The sequence below is a fragment of the Electrona antarctica genome (genome assembly GCF_951216825.1).
Source record: "Electrona antarctica genome assembly, contig: scaffold_165, whole genome shotgun sequence".
NCBI lineage: Eukaryota > Metazoa > Chordata > Actinopteri > Myctophiformes > Myctophidae > Electrona > Electrona antarctica.
In genome coordinates this window covers 68,618-84,837 of record NW_027637220.1, presented here as the reverse complement: position 1 = coordinate 84,837, position 16,220 = coordinate 68,618, and the positions used below count along the sequence as shown (strand labels likewise).

General features: G+C 45.1%; 1 protein-coding gene across 1 annotated transcript in view; it reads right to left on the bottom strand.

Annotated features, from left to right (window-relative positions):
* LOC306919049 (endothelin-converting enzyme-like 1) overlaps positions 1-16,220 on the bottom strand; it is a 96,272-nt gene that overhangs the window by 32,991 nt on the left and 47,061 nt on the right. Inside the window, exons 11-12 of the mRNA XM_079531891.1 lie at positions 9,796-9,870; positions 7,954-8,057 (exon numbers count right to left, since the gene is read on the bottom strand). Of these exons, the coding sequence (XP_079388017.1) occupies positions 7,954-8,057; positions 9,796-9,870 (179 nt within the window). The remainder of the gene's footprint in view (positions 1-7,953; positions 8,058-9,795; positions 9,871-16,220) is intronic.

The window sequence follows — 16,220 nt, the reverse complement described above, 5'->3', positions numbered from 1 at the left end:
CATCAAACTGAGCCTCGTGGAATGGAATGATTACAGGACGAGTAACGTTGAGGCTGTGAGATTCCCTTCATGTTGCAGGAGTGAATTAACACATTCTGTACATGCAGGAAACCCCTTTTGATGTTTTAAAGCATTACGTTATACTTTAGCTATTCAAAAATAGCAGATCTACAAGCTCGTGGCGCGGCACCGAGTGCCGCGCCACGAGCTTGTAGGTCTGCTATTTTTTTTAAATCGTGAACATGTGGCGCAAATCTTTGAATATATATTCTTTCAGTCGAGCCAATGTTTTTAACTCAAATCTTTGCTTTTGGGGGGATTCCTGGAACAACATATTTTCAGATGGGGGTCGGCGGACAATTACATATAATCTTGGGGGTCCTCGACATGAAAATGTCATGGGGTTTTTCAGAAAACTGTCAGGATTTGTAGAATGTTTCCCAGGTGTAAATGTGTTTAAGACTGATGTCTCTGTGCGTCCAGCATAGAGATGGAGGAGACACCATCAGACTGATGTCTCTGTGTGTCCATAGAGAGATGGAGGAGACACCATCATATTGATGTCTCTGTGTGTCCATAGAGAGATGGAGGAGACACCATCAGACTGATGTCTCTGTGTGTCCATAGAGAGATGGAGGAGACACCATCAGACTGATGTCTCTGTGTGTCCATAGAGAGATGGAGGAGACACCATCAGACTGATGTCTCTGTGTGTCCATAGAGAGATGGAGGAGACACCATCAGACTGATGTCTCTGTGTGTCCATAGAGAGATGGAGGAGACACCATCAGACTGATGTCTCTGTGTGTCCAGCATAGAGAGATGGAGGAGACACCACCAGACTGATGTCTCTGTGTGTCCATAGAGAGATGGAGGAGACACCATCAGACTGATGTCTCTGTGTGTCCATAGAGAGATGGAGGAGACACCATCAGACTGATGTCTCTGTGTGTCCAGCATAGAGATGGAGGAGACACCATCAGACTGATGTCTCTGTGTGTCCAGCATAGAGAGATGGAGGAGACACCATCAGACTGATGTCTCTGTGTGTCCATAGAGAGATGGAGGAGACACCATCAGACTGATGTCTCTGTGTGTCCAGCATAGAGAGATGGAGGAGACACCATCAGACTGATGTCTCTGTGTGTCCATAGAGAGATGGAGGAGACACCATCAGACTGATGTCTCTGTGCGTCCAGCATAGAGATGGAGGAGACACCATCAGACTGATGTATCTGTGTGTCCATAGAGAGATGGAGACACCATCAGACTGATGTCTCTGTGTGTCCATAGAGAGATGGAGGAGACACCATCAGACTGATGTCTCTGTGTGTCCATAGAGAGATGGAGGAGACACCATCAGACTGATGTCTCTGTGCGTCCATAGAGAGATGGAGGAGACACCATCAGACTGATGTCTCTGTGTGTCCAGCATAGAGATGGAGGAGACACCATCAGACTGATGTATCTGTGCGTCCATAGAGAGATGGAGGAGACACCATCAGACTGATGTCTCTGTGTGTCCAGCATAGAGAGATGGAGGAGACACCATCAGACTGATGTCTCTGTGTGTCCAGCATAGAGAGATGGAGGAGACACCATCAGACTGATGTATCTGTGCGTCCATAGAGAGATGGAGGAGACACCATCAGACTGATGTCTCTGTGTGTCCATAGAGAGATGGAGGAGACACCATCAGACTGATGTCTCTGTGTGTCCATAGAGAGATGGAGGAGACACCATCAGACTGATGTCTCTGTGTGTCCATAGAGAGATGGAGGAGACACCATCAGACTGATGTCTCTGTGTGTCCAGCATAGAGATGGAGGAGACACCATCAGACTGATGTCTCTGTGTGTCCAGCATAGAGATGGAGGAGACACCATCAGACTGATGTCTCTGTGTGTCCATAGAGAGATGGAGGAGACACCATCAGACTGATGTCTCTGTGTGTCCAGCATAGAGAGATGGAGGAGACACCATCAGACTGATGTCTCTGTGCGTCCATAGAGAGATGGAGGAGACACCATCAGACTGATGTCTCTGTGTGTCCATAGAGAGATGGAGGAGACACCATCAGACTGATGTCTCTGTGTGTCCATAGAGAGATGGAGGAGACACCATCAGACTGATGTCTCTGTGTGTCCATAGAGAGATGGAGGAGACACCATCAGACTGATGTCTCTGTGCGTCCATAGAGAGATGGAGGAGACACCATCAGACTGATGTCTCTGTGTGTCCAGCATAGAGATGGAGGAGACACCATCAGACTGATGTCTCTGTGCGTCCATAGAGAGATGGAGACACCATCAGACTGATGTCTCTGTGTGTCCATAGAGAGATGGAGGAGACACCATCAGACTGATGTCTCTGTGTGTCCATAGAGAGATGGAGACACCATCAGACTGATGTCTCTGTGTGTCCATAGAGAGATGGAGGAGACACCATCAGACTGATGTCTCTGTGCGTCCATAGAGAGATGGAGACACCATCAGACTGATGTCTCTGTGTGTCCATAGAGAGATGGAGGAGACACCATCAGACTGATGTCTCTGTGTGTCCATAGAGAGATGGAGGAGACACCATCAGACTGATGTCTCTGTGTGTCCAGCATAGAGATGGAGGAGACACCATCAGACTGATGTCTCTGTGTGTCCATAGAGAGATGGAGGAGACACCATCAGACTGATGTCTCTGTGTGTCCATAGAGAGATGGAGGAGACACCATCAGACTGATGTCTCTGTGTGTCCATAGAGAGATGGAGGAGACACCATCAGACTGATGTCTCTGTGTGTCCAGCATAGAGATGGAGGAGACACCACCAGACTGATGTCTCTGTGTGTCCAGCATAGAGATGGAGGAGACACCATCAGACTGATGTCTCTGTGTGTCCAGCATAGAGAGATGGAGGAGACACCATCAGACTGATGTCTCTGTGTGTCCATAGAGAGATGGAGGAGACACCATCAGACTGATGTCTCTGTGTGTCCATAGAGAGATGGAGGAGACACCATCAGACTGATGTCTCTGTGTGTCCATAGAGAGATGGAGGAGACACCATCAGACTGATGTCTCTGTGTGTCCATAGAGAGATGGAGGAGACACCACCAGACTGATGTCTCTGTGTGTCCAGCATAGAGATGGAGGAGACACCACCAGACTGATGTCTCTGTGTGTCCATAGAGAGATGGAGGAGACACCATCAGACTGATGTCTCTGTGTGTCCATAGAGAGATGGAGGAGACACCATCAGACTGATGTCTCTGTGTGTCCATAGAGAGATGGAGGAGACACCATCAGACACTGTGACTGATGAAAGGACCACATTTTGGTGATAAAAGGGGAATGCATGTTTTCAGCCATGCGTGTGTGCGTGTGTGCGCGCGTGCGTGGACTAATGATGCAGTTGTTTTGAACACCTTGGGATGCTGATGGGGGCCAAGATGTCTTGTTGCTGCTCATATAAGCCTACATATTCCTTTCAGATGTGAATTGACTAGGATCCTATATATAAAAAATATTTGAGGTCCTGCATTCTCTTTGTCCTTTTAACCATTTAGACCTGAGGACGATTCTACTAAATAACATCAAAATCCTGACAGTTTTCTGTTTCTGTGTTCTCAAACTATTTCATGTCAAGGACCCCTATAATTATATGTAATTGGCCGCGACCCCTAATGTCAAAACATGTTGTTCCAGGAACCCCCCCCAGAAGCAAAGATTTGAGTTAAAAACTTTGGCTCTGAAAGAATATATATTCAAAGATTTGCGCCACATTTTCACGATTTTTCAAAAATAGCAGCCCTACAAGCTCATAGCGCGGCACTCGGTGCCGCGCTATGAGCTTGTAGATCTGCTATTTTTCAATAGCTGAAGCATAACATAATTGCTTAAAACACCAACAGGGGTTCCCGTCCAGAATGGGTTAACTACTTTTCCTGCTAGCCTGCATGGAGTCTATAGATAAGTTGAAATATGTTTCTGCTTCATATGTTGATTTGCAGCTTTTTCTGCTGACCAGCATGTCTGGGGTTGAGCATCTATGAGAGACAAAGAGATGGATGTATACTGTGTGGGAAAAGAAAAGGACTTGAACTCATAATAGCCCCAGGAAGAAGATTTTTGGGGCTATTATGTTATAATATCCTGTTTCTATAGAGCGTCGCAGCCCCGCCCCCCTCGAGAGACCCGGGAAAGAAATCCCCGTTCATTTTCCTCATAGACTTTTCAGAAAGTATTTATTTAAAGACCTTTATGCTGCGGACAAAGACAACTCTTGTCGTGACAAATCATGACAACAAACACAATGTTTTGGGCCAAACAAAGAATTAGAAAGTAGAAAAAAACGGCAGGTTACAACACTTTTGTTGTTGTTTTTCTTCTTTGTAATTATTTGTTTGGTCCAAAATATTGTGTGTGTTGTCATGATTTGTCACGACTCGAGTTGGCTTCGTACGACGCTTAAAAGGTCTTTAAATAAATACTTTTTGAAATGTCTATGAGGGGAAAATGCATTGGGATTCATTTCCTGGGCGTCGTCATGGTGGACCCTCTTGTAAACAAGCGTAATGCTTTATGGGGTCGTCCACTCACAGTTAACAGTCTTTATGGGGTCGTCCACTCACAGTTAACAGTCACAGTTACCACAGTTAACACTCACAGTTAACAGTCTTTATGGGGTCGTCCACTCACAGTTAACAGTCTTTATGGTGTCGTCCACTCACAGTTAACAGTCTTTATGGGGTCGTCCACTCACAGTTAACAGTCTTTATGGTGTCGTCCACTCACAGTTAACAGTCTTTATGGTGTCGTCCACTCACAGTTAACAGTCTTTATGGTGTCGTCCACTCACAGTTAACAGTCTTTATGGGGTCGTCCACTCACAGTTAACAGTCTTTATGGTGTCGTCCACTCACAGTTAACAGTCTTTATGGTGTCGTCCACTCACAGTTAACAGTCTTTATGGGGTCGTCCACTCACAGTTAACAGTCTTTATGGTGTCGTCCACTCACAGTTAACAGTCTTTATGGTGTCGTCCACTCACAGTTAACAGTCTCTATGGGGTCGTCCACTCACAGTTAACAGTCTTTATGGTGTCGTCCACTCACAGTTAACAGTCTTTATGGTGTCGTCCACTCACAGTTAACAGTCTTTATGGGGTCGTCCACTCACAGTTAACAGTCTTTATGGGGTCGTCCACTCACAGTTAACAGTCTTTATGGGGTCGTCCACTCACAGTTAACAGTCTTTATGGTGTCGTCCACTCACAGTTAACAGTCTTTATGGGGTCGTCCACTCACAGTTAACAGTCTTTATGGTGTCGTCCACTCACAGTTAACAGTCTTTATGGTGTCGTCCACTCACAGTTAACAGTCTTTATGGTGTCGTCCACTCACAGTTAACAGTCTTTATGGGGTCGTCCACTCACAGTTAATCGTTTACCCGCCAGGAACATAGGAATTTTAAAACGTAGAATCTTGTAGCCTGCCACAAACGGAAAAGCCGTTTTAACAGCGATGTATTCATTAATGCATGTTTTAATACGATCGTATCGAAATCTACCGTCAGTTAGCTTTGTTATGCTTCTGACACAATGGGCGCGGCCATTTTGAAAATGCGCGCGCATCCACTTACATTGCCGGCTCTGGTTTCAGACGGCTTTATCTCACAGAAGCGACATTGCAGAGGACGCTTTGTCCCAGACAAGCGTTTTCAACGGCCTGTAGCAGGCGCTGTGATACTCGCGGTCCACTTTTTCCACCACCGACCGAGAGAACGAGCACACAGCTTCGTCAACACACACGGAATGGTTTCATAGTAAAATGCGATACGGATATTTGGCTCTTCAAAGTAAGTGTCACGCGTGATTAAACCATGGCAATACGCAATCGAGGGATTAATTAATGGCGGCAGGCTAAGAGTTAACAGTCTTTATGGTGTCGTCCACTCACAGTTAACAGTCTTTATGGTGTCGTCCACTCACAGTTAACAGTCTTTATGGTGTCGTCCACTCACAGTTAACAGTCTTTATGGTGTCGTCCACACAGTTAACAGTCTTTATGGTGTCGTCCACTCACAGTTAACAGTCTTTATGGTGTCGTCCACTCACAGTTAACAGTCTTTATGGGGTCGTCCACTCACAGTTAACAGTCTTTATGGGGTCGTCCACTCACAGTTAACAGTCTTTATGGTGTCGTCCACTCACAGTTAACAGTCTTTATGGTGTCGTCCACTCACAGTTAACAGTCTTTATGGTGTCGTCCACTCAGTTAACAGTCTTTATGGTGTCGTCCACTCACAGTTAACAGTCTTTATGGTGTCGTCCACTCACAGTTAACAGTCTTTATGGTGTCGTCCACTCACAGTTAACAGTCTTTATGTTGTCGTCCACTCACAGTTAACAGTCTTTATGGTGTCGTCCACTCACAGTTAACAGTCTTTATGGTGTCGTCCACTCACAGTTAACAGTCTTTATGGTGTCGTCCACTCACAGTTAACAGTCTTTATGGTGTCGTCCACTCACAGTTAACAGTCTTTATGGTGTCGTCCACTCACAGTTAACAGTCTTTATGGTGTCGTCCACTCATAGTTAACAGTCTTTATGGGGTCGTCCACTCACAGTTAACAGTCTTTATGGTGTCGTCCACTCACAGTTAACAGTCTTTATGGTGTCGTCCACTCACAGTTAACAGTCTTTATGGTGTCGTCCACTCACAGTTAACAGTCTTTGTGGTGTCGTCCACTCACAGTTAACAGTCTTTATGGTGTCGTCCACTCACAGTTAACAGTCTTTATGGGGTCGTCCACTCACAGTTAACAGTCTTTATGGTGTCGTCCACTCACAGTTAACAGTCTTTATGGTGTCGTCCACTCACAGTTAACAGTCTTTATGGGGTCGTCCACTCACAGTTAACAGTCTTTATGGGGTCGTCCACTCACAGTTAACAGTCTTTGTATTGAGTTGTGCTTGAAATGCACTGTAATTCTGCAAACTGTTAATAAATATTTCAATCAATCAATCAAAGGGGGCGGGACTGCGACGCTCTATTGGCCAACATCCCGACAATGAAGTGAGCGCTATAGCTAGCCAGCTCGCAGCTCAATGAAGTGAGCGCTATAGCTAGCCAGCTCGCGCAGCATGAACCGCATTTTTGACAAATTACGCCAGCATTTTTCCCAGTTTAGCTCCTATTTTGAAACTCCCAATCTTCCGCCGTAGTCTGAAAACCCACCTCTTCAGACTCCACCATGGCCCGTAGCACTTGCCCTAGCCTAGCCCCTTAGATAGCACATTATGTAGACTTAGATAGTATTTTAAACAGACTTATAGCTTGTTACGTAGACAGCTCTAGAATTGCACTTTATGTAGTCATAGCACTTTATAGTACACAAGTATAATATATTATATAGTATAGTATGTATAGTTTACATAGATACTCCACTGTTACGTTCTTAGTTTACGCATGATTCATGATAACTACTTTTTATATATGTGATGTATGCCATGCTTTTTGTTATTGCTTAATGTAAATCGCTCTGGATTAAGAGCATCTGCTAAATGCTTAAATTGTAAAAGCCACATTTCCAGACTTCCGGTACTGATCATAAACTAAGAAGTTGAACGGTGCATGGTCAGGTCCTCTGTAGCAAACGGAGCTATGTCGGTGCAATGGAGGGCTTCGCATCGTAGGCTCCCTGCCGTGGAATAAACCTTGTTTTGACCAAAAATGCCATCTAGGACAAGGAATAGGAGATACAGGCGATTCAAAGAAACAGATAGAATGGATGATTATGTGGACGATCATCTAAGGTGGGCGACCCCCGTAGCATTATGGCTTGGTCGATCGAAAGCGCTTTAAAAGCGCAATTGCCATTGATCTACGGCAATGGCGTTGAGGGGTTTATTAAATAATGGCGCTGTAAGGGTTAAGCAGAGCTGGAAGTGAACTCACGCGTTCTTGTCCACCTCTTTGTGGATCTGTTTGACCGACTGCTTGATTTTGAACTTGATGCTGTTGAGGATGTTCTTGAAGTAGGTCTTCTGGTCCACCTCGAACTGGAGAGAGAGAGAGAGAGAGAGAGAGAGAGAGAGAGAGAAAAAGAGAGAGAGAGAGAGAGTTAGGGGGGGGGGGGGAAGAGAGAGAGAGAGATTGTTCATATTCATTCTATGCAATATGAGAAAAAGATATTGCAAAATAAATAAAGGGGTGATGTGACATTAATGATATGCCGTGACTAGTGTAGTGAATTGTGTGTAAAGTATGTTGTGGATTAAAGGAGATATAGACACGTTTCCAGTGTTTTACACTGAGTGAGTGTTTCCAAACAGATTCAAATCTAGCTCCACCCCTCCCTCCCCCTGTCATTCTATTGGCCGAGCCAGGTCACTTCAGGCTATGGGGTTGTTGTTGCTGCTGCTGGGAGGGACGCAATGTATATTTGCGCTCGTATATGGCATTAAGTACATCTTAGTTACAAGGAAATTGAGTTGACACGCTTTCTTTACGGGTAACTGTACCATAAGCGCAACATCACACGAAACGAGTCCCGTGGGTCGCAAATGAGGAAGTGGCGACGGAGGCTGAGGCTCAACATTCTCTTTGATTTGTAATCGGGGGATATAAAATATATATTGCCCCTCAAATGCCCCCCCGCCACCACAGCATCGTTCAAGTGAACTACTTTGTCCACGGTTATTCATCGTAATGATCAAAATGGCTGATAGGCTGTGATGATGATCTGTCATCATCATTGATCCTCTCGTGGACCGCGACCGCTGTGGACTACACGCTTCAACACGCCAGGCAGAGAGAGAGAGAGAGAGAGAGAGAGAGAGAGAGAGCTCTCCCTCAGATTGACAGAAAAACAGAAACGTTGTGTTTGACACATAAGAAAACTAGTGTGAGGAGAGACAGACAGACAGACAGACAGACATACAGACAGACAGACAGACAGTGTGATGACAACCACCTTAACGTTAAGAAGACACAAGAGATGGTGTTTGACCCCAAGAGTATTGGTGATCACAGGCCTGTGGTCATCCATGACTCGACCATCTCACAGGTATCCTCATATAAATACTTGGGGATCTGTATTGACAACTCACTAACTTGGAATACACATGTTGACAGTCTCTGTAGTAAACTACAGCAAAGACTGCACTTCCTTCGGCGTCTCAGGGTTCATGGTGTTGACCAAAGATTTATGTTAGTGTTCTATCGAGCAGTCTTGGAAAGCCTGGTCAGGTTTGGCATCACAGTTTGGTTCGGTAATCTCTCAGTGCAACTGAGGTCCAAATTGTTCAGACTGCAGGGAAGATCATAGGGGTAAGACAACTCCCCTCTCTGCAGTCTATTTATGAGCAGGCTACACTAAAACAGGCTCAAAAATGTTTTAAATGGCGAGTTTGTACTTCTGCCCTCTGGGAGAAGATACTAAGAACCAAAGTGGAAGTACATCAGATTTAAGAAATCGTTTGTACCAGCATCAACTAAGATGTTGAACAAGGCTCTGAAACAGCAGTAACTGTGTGAGGCTAGATTATTCACATCATGTGTGCAATTGTGTAATGTTGTGTCTTCCTCTGTAATGTATTTTTGTTTGTCATTGATGTTTTATGTGTGGCTGTAGCTGGGGTGAAAGCCCAAGACAAATTTCCCTTGTGGACAATAAAGTTTACCTTGACCTTGAGACAGACAGACAGACAGACAGACAGACAGACAGACAGACAGACAGACAGACAGACAGACAGACAGACAGACAGACAGACAGACAGACAGACAGAGTTCTCTCACATCGTACTCCTGATCGATGAGTTCAGGTTTCAGCAGGAAGTCTGGGTAGCCGGTCATTACCATCATGTGCTGCAGCTGGAAGAGAGAGAGAGAGAGAGAGAGAGAGAGAGAGAGAGAGAGAGAGAGAGAGAGAGAGAGAGAGAGAGAGAGAGAGAGAGAGAGAGAGAGAGCAGACAGGAATCACTAGGATGGTTGAGACAGACTGACTGTGGACCAATCACACCGTGTGTAGACCTCATCATGGACCAATCACATCGTGTGTAGACCTCATCATTGACCAATCACACTGTGTGTAGAACTCATCATTGACCAATCACATCGTGTGTAGAACTCATCATTGACCAATCACATCGTGTGTAGACCTCATCATTGACCAATCACACCGTGTGTAGACCTCATCATTGACCAATCACACCGTGTGTAGAACTCATCATTGACCAATCACACCGTGTGTAGAACTCATCATTGACCAATCACACCGTGTGTAGACCTCATCATTGACCAATCACACCGTGTGTAGACCTCATCATTGACCAATCACACCGTGTGTAGACCTCATCATTGACCAATCACACCGTGTGTAGACCTCATCATTGACCAATCACACCGTGTGTAGACCTCATCATTGACCAATCACACCGTGTGTAGACCTCATCATGGACCAATCACACCGTGTGTAGACCTCATCATCGCAGTAAACAGGTTTTGTGCCCCAGACGTCTCCAGACGTCTTACGGCCTCGTTCACACCTAAAAGACACCTGTCTTGTGTCTTGTCCGTGTTTAATGCATTTCCAATGGAAGTCACATGGTTTGACAAGACAGCCTTGTTTGATGGCTGTGTTCTTCCCCCCTCCCCCCATCAAACAAGACTGTCTTGTCAAACCATTTGACTTCCATTGGAAATGCATTGGGGGGCGGCCATTAAACACGGACAAGACACAAGACACGGACAAGACAGGTGTCTTTTAGGTGTGAATGAGCCCTAAGACACCCTTGTGTCCTGTGTCTTCTGTGTGTCATGGCCGCCTCAATGCCTTTCCAATGGGAGTCACATGGTTCTGTGTGTCATGGCCGCCTCAATGCCTTTCCAATGGGAGTCACATGGTTTGTCTTCTGTGTGTCATGGCCGCCTCAATTCCTTTCCAATGGGAGTCACATGGTTTGCAGACACAACCTTGTTGCATGGCTTTATTCTGAAAGATTCCTGGGGCAACAAAGGTGTTAAATTCTGTCTGTAGCTACAGTATGTTTCATCTCCCCTCCGTGTCCTGCTGTCTCTGTTCTATCCTGTCAAGATAAAGCAAACATTGTGACAGAAAAATACAGCCCACGCACGCACGCAGGCACGCACGCACGCACGCACACACGCACGCACGCACGCACGCATGCATGATTAAGCTAATCAGGCGAACCAGTGTTATAGGATTACAGCAGAGCACTGTGTATTCAGCACTTCCCTCTAAAAGGATTAAAACTTTAGAATCATGAGAGCTATCGTTCAGTGCAGACCCTTAACACATTATGACCTGAGGACGACTCTACAAAATGTCTTCTCAATCCTGACAGTTTTCTGAAAAACCCCAAGTTTCTATGTCAGTGGTTCTCAAACTATTTCACGTCAAGGGCCCCCAGAAATGATATGTAATTGGCCGCCGACCCCCATCTGACAGTATGTTGTTCCAGGGATCGCCCCCAGAAGAAAATATTTGAGTTAAAAACGTTCGCTCTGAAAGAATATACTGTATAATCAAAGATTTGCGCCACATTTTCACCATTTCTCAAAAATAGCAGACCTACAAGCTCATAGCGCGGCACTCGGTGCCGCGCTATGAGCTTGTAGATCTGCTATTTTTCATTAGCTAAAGTAAAACACCAAAAGGGGTTCCCGCCCAGGATGGGTTAAGAGTCAGTGATCTGGATTAAACCTCTACACCTCCGTGTTTCCCGCGTCAATCAAACCTTTGACGTGTTCTATAGCACGGTAGGTTCTCAACCAGTGGTCCGGGGACCACCAGCTGGTCCTCGGACGGGTTCCAGGTGGTCCCCAGCTAAATGATGGAGAGGTGGTTTGGTTACCAATTAAATGGACCCCTTTAGTAAGATGTTTAACTCTTCAGAGCGTAAAATGAAATGAAACCAAACCATTTGTGACTAAATTTGACTGCCATTGGATTTTTTGAATTTTCGTTTTTTCATGTCATATGAAAGGAGGGAATCACAGCTTCAAATTGACATATTGGTTGTTCAGTTTGACCCACCAGTTTTGGAGATATGGCTTATAGAGTAATGTCTTGCAGAAAACAGCGAGTTGAGAAAACAGGCTTGAAAGGTTCACTTCTGTGGACTCTAACATTACACCTAGCTACATGTTTGGGCATTTATTTCATATTTACATGTCGATTTCAGCTCTGACACTTATTTCAGACATGCTCTAGTAGGTGAAGAGTCTGCCTGTGCTAAAAAAAAAAGAAAAAAAAAAGTTTTTCTCCTCTGGTGAAAAGCTGTAATTTGCGCGATGGCAGTCTCTCAGTCAAATCTGGTCACATTTGGTTTCATTTTACACTCTCTATAGTTAAATTATTGTGCATTAGTTTAATGCACAGAGGTCTACTCAATTAGATATTGATGAATGTAAGTGTTATATAGTCTGGCGTAGCCAGGTAGCAATACGATCATATTGCTACACTGAGCAGGTCCATACTAACACTCCAAGGTATGAAACCCTGATTTTCTTTCAGATGTTTTGGTTTCCTATTTTTTTCCTGTCGAATACTGATTGATTGATTTTGTAATTGTTTTCTTTCCTGTATACAAACGGGGGAGGCAAAAAATAAGCTTTTAGCTTCAGTCTACATCCTTTTTGGTCCGTTATTTTCTTTCTACTAAATTCCTTTTGTTATCTACTGTGATGAATTGTACTTAAAAGGACCAAAATAAACTATCATCATCATCAATAATTGTTTTTTTTAATCAACGTTTGTCTAATGGTACCAACATCAGTACAGCATGGACAAACTCTAATACAACAACACAATATTCTGTGTGGTCTGAGAGGCTAAATCTCATCAAATGGTGGTCCGTGGCTCAAATGGGTCTGAGAGGCTAAATGTCATCAAATGGTGGTTCCGTGGCTCAAATGGGTCTGAGAGGCTAAATCTCATCAAATGGTGGTCCGTGGCTCAAATGGGTCTGAGAGGCTAAATGTCATCAAATGGTGGTTCCGTGGCTCAAATGGGTCTGAGAGGCTAAATGTCATCAGACGGTGGTCCGTGGCTCAAATGGGTCTGAGAGGCTAAATGTCATCAAATGGTGGTCCGTGGCTCAAATGGGTCTGAGAGGCTAAATGTCATCAAATGGTGGTTCCGTGGCTCAAATGGGTCTGAGAGGCTAAATGTCATCAAATGGTGGTTCCGTGGCTCAAATGGGTCTGAGAGGCTAAATGTCATCAAATGGTGGTTCCGTGGCTCAAATGGGTCTGAGAGGCTAAATGTCATCAAATGGTGGTTCCGTGGCTCAAATGGGTCTGAGAGGCTAAATGTCATCAAATGGTGGTTCCGTGGCTCAAATGGGTCTGAGAGGCTAAATGTCATCAAATGGTGGTTCCGTGGCTCAAATGGGTCTGAGAGGCTAAATGTCATCAAATGGTGGTTCCGTGGCTCAAATGGGTCTGAGAGGCTAAATGTCATCAAATGGTGGTTCCGTGGCTCAAATGGGTCTGAGAGGCTAAATGTCATCAAACGGTGGTTCCGTGGCTCAAATGGGTCTGAGAGGCTAAATGTCATCAAACGGTGGTCCGTGGCTCAAATGGGTCTGAGAGGCTAAATGTCATCAAACGGTGGTTCCGTGGCTCAAATGGGTCTGAGAGGCTAAATGTCATCAAATGGTGGTCCGTGGCTCAAATGGGTCTGAGAGGCTAAATGTCATCAAATGGTGGTTCCGTGGCTCAAATGGGTCTGAGAGGCTAAATGTCATCAAATGGTGGTTCCGTGGCTCAAATGGGTCTGAGAGGCTAAATGTCATCAAATGGTGGTTCCGTGGCTCAAATGGGTCTGAGAGGCTAAATGTCATCAAATGGTGGTTCCGTGGCTCAAATGGGTCTGAGAGGCTAAATGTCATCAAACGGTGGTCCGTGGCTCAAATGGGTCTGAGAGGCTAAATGTCATCAAACGGTGGTTCCGTGGCTCAAATGGGTCTGAGAGGCTAAATGTCATCAAATGGTGGTCCGTGGCTCAAATGGGTCTGAGAGGCTAAATGTCATCAAACGGTGGTTCCGTGGCTCAAATGGGTCTGAGAGGCTAAATGTCATCAAATGGTGGTTCCGTGGCTCAAATGGGTCTGAGAGGCTAAATGTCATCAAATGGTGGTCCGTGGCTCAAATGGGTCTGAGAGGCTAAATGTCATCAAATGGTGGTCCGTGGCTCAAATGGGTCTGAGAGGCTAAATGTCATCAAATGGTGGTCCGTGGCTCAAATGGGTCTGAGAGGCTAAATGTCATCAAATGGTGGTTCCGTGGCTCAAATGGGTCTGAGAGGCTAAATGTCATCAAATGGTGGTTCCGTGGCTCAAATGGGTCTGAGAGGCTAAATGTCATCAAATGGTGGTCCGTGGCTCAAATGGGTCTGAGAGGCTAAATGTCATCAGACGGTGGTTCCGTGGCTCAAATGGGTCTGAGAGGCTAAATGTCATCAAATGGTGGTTCCGTGGCTCAGATGGGTCTGAGAGGCTAAATGTCATCAAATGGTGGTCCGTGGCTCAGATGGGTCTGAGAGGCTAAATGTCATCAAATGGTGGTTCCGTGGCTCAGATGGAAAATAAATAATGGACCTTAATTGATATGAAAGGCGTTGAAAACCCCTGTTCTAGCACAACATGTCTTACTGAACGAGTACAGCCAGAATACAGTACTTGTCCATGTGTGTTGTGCAAGTGGACTTGGGGAACACCTTTCATACTAAGGGGGCGCCAAGTCAAATATGTATTAATTTATGTTTTACTCATGTAATTATTTCCGGGTACAATTTCTGTCTGACTAGTGCAACTCAACGCTAACAGAATATGAACAGGGAGGTTAGAGGGGCTTTTGGACACAAATAGAGAAAAAAGCAGATCTACAAGCTCACAACACGTCGCAGTGTGACTCACACTGCGACGTGTTGTGAGCTTGTAGATCTGCTATTTCCGGGGCGCAACCCAGCACTCTTTAGCTATGTCTCTATGGCATGATTCATAAATTGGGATAATGAATTAATGCGGTCGGATAACGGGCGGATTATAAATATGTACACGCGGATTCGGGTGACAAAAAAAAAAGCTCATCCACAGGTCTCTAATTCACACACACAGGTCTCTAATTCACACACACAGGTCTCTAATTCACACACACACAGGTCTCTAATTAGGTCTCTAATTCACACACACAGGTCTCTAATTCACACACACAGGTCTCTAATTCACACACACAGGTCTCTAATTCACACACACAGGTCTCTAATTCACACACACAGGTCTCTAATTCACACACACAGGTCTCTAATTCACACACACACAGGTCTCTAATTCACACACACAGGTCTCTAATTCACACACACACAGGTCTCTAATTCACACACACAGGTCTCTAATTCACACACACAGGTCTCTAATTCACACACACACACAGGTCTCTAATTCACACACACAGGTCTCTAATTCACACACACAGGTCTCTAATTCACACACAGGTCTCTAATTCACACACACAGGTCTCTAATTCACACACACAGGTCTCTAATTCACACACACAGGTCTCTAATTCACACACACAGGTCTCTAATTCACACACACAGGTCTCTAATTCACACACACAGGTCTCTAATTCACACACACAGGTCTCTAATTCACACACACAGGTCTCTAATTCACACACACAGGTCTCTAATTCACACACACAGGTCTCTAATTCACACACGCAGGTCTCTAATTCACACACACAGGTCTCTAATTCACACACACACAGGTCTCTAATTCACACACACAGGTCTCTAATTCACACACACAGGTCTCTAATTCACACACACAGGTCTCTAATTCACACACACAGGTCTCTAATTCACACACACAGGTCTCTAATTCACACACACAGGTCTCTAATTAGGTCTCTAATTCACACACACAGGTCTCTAATTCACACACACAGGTCTCTAATTCACACACACAGGTCTCTAATTCACACACACAGGTCTCTAATTCACACACACAGGTCTCTAATTCACACACACAGGTCTCTAATTCACACACACATTCACACACACATTCACACACAGATGGTGGAGGAAACCATGCAAGGCACCAAACAGCACATCAGGAGCAATTAGGGGTTCAGAATCTTGCTCAAGGACACTTCGACACCAACTCTGGGGGAGCCCACAGGGTTCGAACCGTCAA